The 8,596-nt window shown below is 34.7% G+C and overlaps 1 protein-coding gene across 1 annotated transcript in view; it reads right to left on the bottom strand.

Moving 5' to 3' along the window:
• Positions 1-931: 931 nt before the first annotated feature.
• The window catches only part of MFSD14B (major facilitator superfamily domain containing 14B), a 31,193-nt gene continuing 23,528 nt past the window's right edge, over positions 932-8,596 (bottom strand). Inside the window, exons 9-12 of the mRNA XM_058827327.1 lie at positions 7,517-7,629; positions 6,527-6,624; positions 4,588-4,745; positions 932-3,094 (exon numbers count right to left, since the gene is read on the bottom strand). Of these exons, the coding sequence (XP_058683310.1) occupies positions 2,891-3,094; positions 4,588-4,745; positions 6,527-6,624; positions 7,517-7,629 (573 nt within the window). The 3' untranslated portion in view covers positions 932-2,890. The remainder of the gene's footprint in view (positions 3,095-4,587; positions 4,746-6,526; positions 6,625-7,516; positions 7,630-8,596) is intronic.

Raw genomic sequence — 8,596 nt, 5'->3', positions numbered from 1 at the left:
ACACACCTCTGCCTAAGTAGTGGGCAGGACTGAAAAACAAGCATCATGATTAGTTAGCACAATCTTCAACACTTTCCATTTGGATCAGTATCTTTGTGAGGTATCTTTTCAGTGATGACAGATATTAAAGAGATATTAAATACATATTAAAGTTTAAAATCAAGATGAATTGAACGTAGAACCAAATCTCTGAAACTCTGTACCACAGTGTTGATTGAAAATTTCTAAAAACAATGAGGCATCAGGTATTTCTGACCATCACTTACCAGTTTTCTACTGGGAACAGAAAAATACTGTACACTACTCATAAAAATACTTGAAATTTGTTTATCTAATCTACAGCTTACCTTTTCACATTTTTATTGTGTACTTAATTAGCAGAGTAGTACATATAGTAATTTATATACAGTAAGGGTGCATGCTTAAAATATTTTTTTTGCATCCATCTCTGGATTTCCCATCAAAGGAAACCAGCTGTTGGAGTGAGGAGGCCACAAAGATGATCTGATGACTGGAGCATCTCTCCTGTGAAGACAAGCTGAGAGAGCTGGGGCTGTTTAGCCAGCAGAAAAGAATGTTCTAGGGTGAACCCTTCAATATATAAAAAAGACTTACAGGAAAGGAGGTGGCATTTCAGCAGGGCATGTAGTGACAGGACAAAGGGTTAGAGTTTTAAAATTAAAAGGGTGAAGTTTAGATTGGACATAGGGAAGAAAATGTCTACAGTAAGGGTAGTGAGGCACTGTCACAGACTGCCCAGAGAAGCTGTGGATGTTCCATTCCTGGAAGTCCTGGAAATGTTCAAGGTCGGGCTGGACAGGGTGGCTCTGAGCAATCTGCTCTAGTGAAGTAAAAGCTGTCCCTGTCTCATGATCTTTTAAAGGTCCCTTCCAACCATTCTGTGATTCTGAGATTCTACTTCAAAAATCTGATCCATTGCTGGGATAAATCTGCAGTTTAATTTATTATTCAAATTATTTCATTTTTAATATATTTTATTATTTGCAGCAATAAACTTGACAACTGCTACTTCTAACACTAACATACTGTATTTTATTCCATATATCAAATATAAGACATTCTAAGCTGGGATCATGAAAAACCTACCCAACCACAGTCTGGCTTGCAGCAAAAAAGACCATCCAGCATAGAAGCCCACGCTTGAATTGCAAGATTTTCAAAGAAAAACAGCCAAAAACCTAAGCCTCCTCAGAAAAAGCATATTAATTCTGCCATCATGTTCAGATCAGAAATTATTCTCAGCGATTTTTTTGTACTTTCATTCTTCACTTCTCTATCTCATGGATGTCATGTCAGATACCAAAGGAATTTCTAGACAAAGCATGCTTTTCACCACTCCTGATGACACAGACACAACACAACAGAACAGGAATTCAGGAATGTCAGGTACTGTCATCCAACATGAGGATAAAGCCACTTCTGTTCTGAAGCAGCAAAGGCACAACAATGAACTTAAAAGAACACACACTTACTTATGAAATCTAGAAAGCTTAATATTTATATTCATTATGCATTAGGAAATTTATTAACTTAAAAATCAACCTGCACAGTACAAAATGTTTCTTATCTGTGCTCAACGTGGAACAAGTTTCAAAATACATATTTTTAAAATTTGTTCAGTCAATACACAATCCTTTTAAAAAACTGTATAACTGTACCCTTATTACATTTATAAATACATGATTTACACAGCACCCCATCTGGAAAAACTAAAGCTCCTTACAAATATCTACATATATTGCATACATATAAAACATTCATAGGAGTATTTCATCAAAGTTGCATTTAATAGTCCATTTACATTGCAGCAAAATATGTATAAATCTCTATCTTCTTCATAAAATGTCTCTAAAAATCAGCACATTTGTTACAATTCATAACTCCTTTGAAGCATCTTTTAGGAAAAAAAAATATTAATGTATCCGTGATATTCAGCAGGTAAGACAGTGATATGAATGCTGAATGTGATTAATAACTGAACACTAAGAAGCAGTTAAGGCAGTGGTGAAAGGAATTAATAGGAAAAATTAGTTTATATGGCAGATAAAGTGACAAAATGCAGTACATACATATACATCTTGATGTAAAGTACTATGGCACCCACTCAGAAGTGTCTGCATTTCTGACACTGCCGGCTTTAAAATTAAAATTTTATTTTTTATAGTCCAAATGTTATTGGGACCTGGTTCTTGCGTGCCATCTGGACTTGCTTTAACTGCATGAAACTGAATATTCTGGAATGTGGGTTTAGGGTTTCCATATAACCTTCATTTATGGGTAACTACTGTCACGTGTGACCACACACATTCAGAATTCTGCCATCTCAGTTTCATCACTGCTTTCTGGTAACTACTAGACTACCTGTTAGTAAATAATATTTGAGAATTTCATTGATAACTACTATTTCAGGTACCAAAACTATATAGACATGAGTGCCTCCCATATCATGAAGACTACATGTGGCATAGATGCAGACAAAAAGGCATAAGAAATACAAAACAACCTATTATAGTGATGGCAGAAATTGTTTTGGCTGAAACCTGTTTATTTTGCATTATCTCACAATTTTAGGAGCTAAACATACAAGCCCTTAAAAAATTCTCTTTCTATATTCAGGCTTCTACCCAATATCAGAATTTGACACGGCACTTGCAGTCCTATATTGGGCAGAATCACACCAGTTTGTGACCTGCTGCTCTGAATAACCACTTCCGCAAGCATGACATCCACCTCAAGTATCAAACAGTAAGTGACAGCCTGTCACAGTTGCCTTCCTCTTGAAGGCAAGATACTCTGTACCTCCCACCAAGCTTCCAGAGAGACAATTCATTGCATGAATTTCTTCCATCAGCCCCTCAGAATTTAGCCTTCATACACTGCTATCCTGCAGCAATGGTTCAGTGTCCTCTTCATTACTTTGGTCTAGGTTGTTACTCAGACTACCGCTGGTGCTGTTGCTGTGTTTTTTGGTACTGCTGGCTTTTCTGTTCTCAGGAATAAATAAGGCGACTAGAAAAGCCAGAAGAACAATGCACGCTCCAACCAGGAAGGGGGGACCAGGAATGATCGCACTCTACAGGAAAACAAGCATAGTAAAGAATTCATGTTTCAGACATTGACTTCTGCATTATGAACTACACCACTAAGGCAGGAAATCATGAGAGACATATTTATGGCGACTATAAAATTTTTGCATACAGGTTCATATGTACATTGTAGAGTGAATTTTCTGCATCTAAAATCCCCACAAATTCTTTCCCTGATCTCCACACTGATCTAAAAACCAAAACCACATAAAATTGTCAACTGACAGTATGACTGCCTAGCAAACAAAACAGATGTTGACTTGATGCTTTTTTGTAATTTTGTTTTTTGCTTTAGGGAACATCCCTGTTAAAATCAACAACACTCCTCTGAACATTAATAGAATAAAGTTTTAACATCCAGAAGCACAAAATACTCAATAAATCTTAGCTTTGCTTTTCCATGGCTGAGATACTGTAGGATCAAGTTAGCCAAATAAACAAGCATCCCAAAAAAACAATATATGGGTGAGCAAAACAACAGTAAGACCATTCTCATTGCCGAGACATGTTATTCATGCATGGTAACTTAGCATTTAGAGTTATTCTCGCTTGCTTCTAAGCAGTTTATTTGAAAATTCAAAAACAAAACTTACCCACATTTCATAGCCCCAACTAAAAACAAACACCAGAAAGGTTTTAAGATAAATTTTAAATCAGCCAAGTTTGATGACAAACCTCTACAAAAGAAGTGTCAACAATCCAGCTTTTCTTTTTAATCTTTAACTTTTCTGTAACTGTGTAAACTACTAGATAAAAATCAGAAGACAAAACTTGTCAATTCAGTGTACTTTTATTCTACCAAATGAAATGTAGGAAGCTATTCTCAAATGATGTGGGAAAGTAGCTGAGCGTAAGTATAGAGCAACAGGGTATTTCTCTTGCCTCAATTTTTGTTACAATCAGAGGCCTAAATTTTTACCTGATGGTCTGTACACATGAAGTGTATAAAAATATCAAAAATATACCTTGATGATATTAAATCTTCAAGAGGTACTACATACACAGATACTTAAAGAAGAAATTAACTTCCACAAATTAATGCACCATCATTTGTAGTATAACAGCTGATTTATCTGATCAGCTTTTGAGCATTACATGATTGTGGTTTCACTGAGAGGAATAAAAATCTTTCAAAAGCTGCCCTTTGTCACTGCATTGCCAAGTGTTATTATTATCCTCCAACACAGCCTACAGCTCCACTGTTTGCTCTAAGAACTCAAACTTCAGTTCCAGTAAACTTACGTCTTGAAGTTACCTGGTACTGTCATAATACTGAAACCAATGCTACTACTACTGTAAATCTAAATACTTATACTATCACATTTAAATTAGGAGCTATCTCAATAATTTAATAAAACTGAAAAGTGAGAATTAAGTAGTTTAAGAATAAGATATGAAGATTTTAAGTCAACCAAAAAAAAACAGATTTCTGGCCCTATGAGTTCTATGCAGCAAACTGCACGTAAAATTTTGAACTAACCTTATCACTAAGATTCTGCTTTGTCTTTTTTTCAGAAGTGTTATCAGTTAGCAACTCATTGAGTTCCACATGGAAGAGAAAGAAAATAAAGCCATACAGGGCTGGTCCCAGGCCATTGCACAGTCCTCTTACTCCAGTTATTATTCCTTGGACAACACCTAATGAGAAAAATAAAAAAAAGTAGCATTTTTTTTTTATGCAAGGAAGAAATGCTCAGAGCCAAGAGCTCTCTGAGTCCATTTTAGTAATTGTTCCAAAATAGAGCATATCATAATTATTTCTACATTCTAAGATGTAAGAAGTGCATTGAAGACAAATTTGTCAGATTTGTCAGATCTGACAAATTTGTCAGATTCAGATTTTTTTTTAAAATAATCCTCTGCATCATCACAGTTCTGTCACTATACTAGAAGAATTATGATTTTTATTATTGTATATTCTTTCATTATTATGATAATGAAGTTTATGTATGTTTAATTTTTTATATTAGAGTTCTTCCATTCTCACCCAAAGCCTAGAATAAAGATAGTAAAGATAGCAGAGCTTAAATGTGGTTTACACTCAATTTATTTTCAAGTGAAATTCACAGTGATGTACCTAAGTGGTAAGAAATGTGGTTGAGAAAATGTGCACAAATTGTGACCAGTATTTATTTAAATACCAAGTAACTTACTCTGGGCAGTAAATTAAGTGTACAGCACTAAATTCACAATACTTGACTGGCTGTAGTTTTACACCAAATTCTTTTTAAAACTTGATTAATCAAAGTTCTATTTCTGTTTCAACTTCATTAAGTGATTGTGATAACAGTGCAAGAAGTGTTTTGATGATATTAACTTCACATAGTAAGAGTCTAAAAAATGCTGTTTTACACTTTTAATAATATGCGTCATTCTTAATGCAGTAATTTGTAAAGTGAGAGGAAAAGAAAACATGCAAAAAGATAGCTGTCCAAGTTTTTAATTCATAGGCTGGTAATATGAAAGTTTAAAATCTTTATGCCACTAGGTGGCAAAACCTCAGTCTTGAAAGCATTAACAACAGTTTCCTTTTTGTGAAATCAAAGTTCAATGGCTTCTGTCAGCTTAACTAAAGTAGTCATTTCCTGATCTAAACAAAAAACAAGTCTTTAAAAATCTTTAAAATGTCTTGGAAAAAAAAAAAAATGGGGGAGAGGGGAATAATTACAAAAACCCATTTGAAATACTATCTTTTTCATCTTTCAACAGAAAACCACCTCCTGGAACAGCATCTTTGTACTTCTCAGATTAACTGCATTTACCTAACTTCAGGTTGTACAATAGTCAACTATAACTGGTAGTTGAAATGTATATGTACAGCATTTTTTAAAAGAGAATACTAAATTCAGTTATTCTTACTAGCACTTAAATTCGTGATGACTTCTCATTTTGCTTTAGAGAAGAAGTAATTTCTGACTGTACATTGCTTGTCAGATCAAAACCAGTACATTTCGTGTTTTCTCAGATTAATTTCTCAGATTCTTTTCAATGCCTTGAAAATCTGAAGTATTGTATCAAATAGGGCCAACTTTTCTACAAAAAATAAAGCTTCTTTCCTACATTTATTCCAATCTGGTAAAATGTGCAATTAAAAAGATAGTATTGTTACATTAATCCTCACTGTCTACTTAGAGAATACAGCACATAATAAAAGGAAGAGAAAAAAAGAGAAAGTTTTTGTTGCCTTCATAGTACTTTTACAGAAAGACAAGAAGTAGCTCATCAGAAATCACATATTTTACAATGCAACTATGATAAACTTGTGCACTTCCTTCGTCTCTACATGGACTGGCAGACTTCCATAAGTACTACCAAGTGAAGACTCAAAGATAACTTGAAAAGTACACCTAGATAACTCTTCTGCTTCCCAGACAAAAAAGTAATAATGATGCATAAACAGCAATTGACCCAATACTAACCTTGTTGATCTGCCTCTGCATTTCGTGAAACCAGAGCACTAATTGCTGGGAATGTAATGCTTGACATCGCTGCTACAGCTCCTGCTGCCCACATCATCCTGTGTTAAATACGTAATTCAAATTAAAAATGAGACTGCCCTTATAATTACTCCCCACACTCCCAAGAGGACTATAAGGGCACCCTTATTTAACACTTAATTCTCTTTCAAAATGTTCTTATTAAAATACCTAAAGACTGGAAGTTATCTGGTTATCTTCCTTCTCCTCTCCCATATATTATTCTGAACTTGTTGGAACAGAAGCATATTTGATTTGATTCTACCCTAGCAGAGAAAAATAGGGGAATGGGAGTGAAGTGGGCTTTTCTCCCCAGACATAGTACAAAGAAACTATTTCCCAGAGTGTCCCAGTGACGCAATTCTCTAGCTTCTGCAACTGACTAGGAAGTACTCTGATGAACAACAAGCACTCCTCCCTCTCAGTAGGACACATTTCCTAAAGAAGTTGTTCTAGTTTATGGTGCTCATTGTCTCTACTTAAAGACAGTTTTTCCAACAGAAAAAACTCTAGATAGTTTCTAAGACTGATTATAGTTGGAGTTAGAGAATATGTTAGGAAAACAAAAACAAGTATTAGTCCAATACCTAATGGTTAAAATAGATCTAGTGGAATTACTAGAGAGAACATGCTACTTACTAGCTTGTGAATTTAAGAAAGAATTTTAACCACATTCATAGACTTAATACTCAGTGGAACAAAATGCTGCAAAGACTCGCTTTTCAAAAGGGCTGTATGTACAGGAAATTCTATCATTCCTACATATGCAAAATACAGACCAAATTTTGGTAATGTAATGAAAATGGGAATGCTTAATTCACAGAACATGTGAATACCCATGACAACAGAATTAAAGAGTAGAATTTTTTTGGAAAAAAAAAAAAAACCTTTCAGTTCCTTGACAAGTGTATACATACCAAAATGTATGCTTACCATGACTGAGATCCAAAACCATACCAAGCCAGCTGAAAGATCTGAAAGCCAAGGCCAAGGAGAACTGTGTTTTTGTTCCCTATAGATCTCATCAAGACACTGAGGAACACAGTCTGCAAGAGAAATTGGTTCAACCAAAAGTTGTTTTAAAAAGTCAGACTTGCTAAAGTAATTTCTCCCATGCAAAGGAATTCAGAAGACCTTTCAAATGATGAGGAAATTCGTACCATTTGTCCTCTTACTTCTCCTGAATTAAGCCCCAAATACAAATAAGTCATTTCAATATTTAATGTACAGATACTCTTAACGAGTTACTATGTTGGGACAATGAGAAGCACATGTATTGCCTTCTCTGTGTACATTAGATGACAGTGTCTATTTCTAATGCAAACAGGCTTCCATTTTCACCTCTACAAACCTATTTTTATTACAGAATAGAGCACTCCACAAAATAAAAGTTGTTACCAAGCAAAGACAGTGCAGACTGGACATGACTTGATTTTACTACATATACTAGAGAAAAAAGACAAGAAGACTTTTAGCTCAGAAGAAAGTTAACTCCTTAGGTTAGCTGAATTGCTTTTCAAATTTACATATAAACTTACAAGTTTACAGCAAGTCTGCTGCTTTGTCATCTTCATCACATACACTGAAATTTGACCGATTCCTAGGCACCATTAATTATGTTTTCTACTGACTCTTTACACCACTGACATGACCTTTTCATTTGTACATGGAAGCTAATCCTAACCAAAGATCAATGTTTCTATTTGTTAGAAGTGTTACTGCTGAGAGGGAGGGAGATCCCAATTCAGATACAACAACAAGACACTCATGGCAAGAAGCAGACAGTAATGCAAATGGACAACCTGACTCACTTAATGGACCTACACACATTTTTCTTTAACAGGAGAAACACAGAGGTAGAAATATTATAAAATAAAGGCCTTATAAAATCAGGCCTTGCTCTGATGAATTATCAGCTAGCCTGTAAATTCCCAGAAGAAAAAAATTAAAGGAATGAAAACTCAGTTAAAGACAGGTTTTCTTACTATTCTAGTAAGAAAAATAAGTTTACAC

This window comes from Poecile atricapillus, chromosome Z, assembly GCF_030490865.1.
Source record: "Poecile atricapillus isolate bPoeAtr1 chromosome Z, bPoeAtr1.hap1, whole genome shotgun sequence".
NCBI lineage: Eukaryota > Metazoa > Chordata > Aves > Passeriformes > Paridae > Poecile > Poecile atricapillus.
Note: the sequence above shows the minus strand (reverse complement) of the source record. Positions and strands in the feature narration are given on the sequence as shown.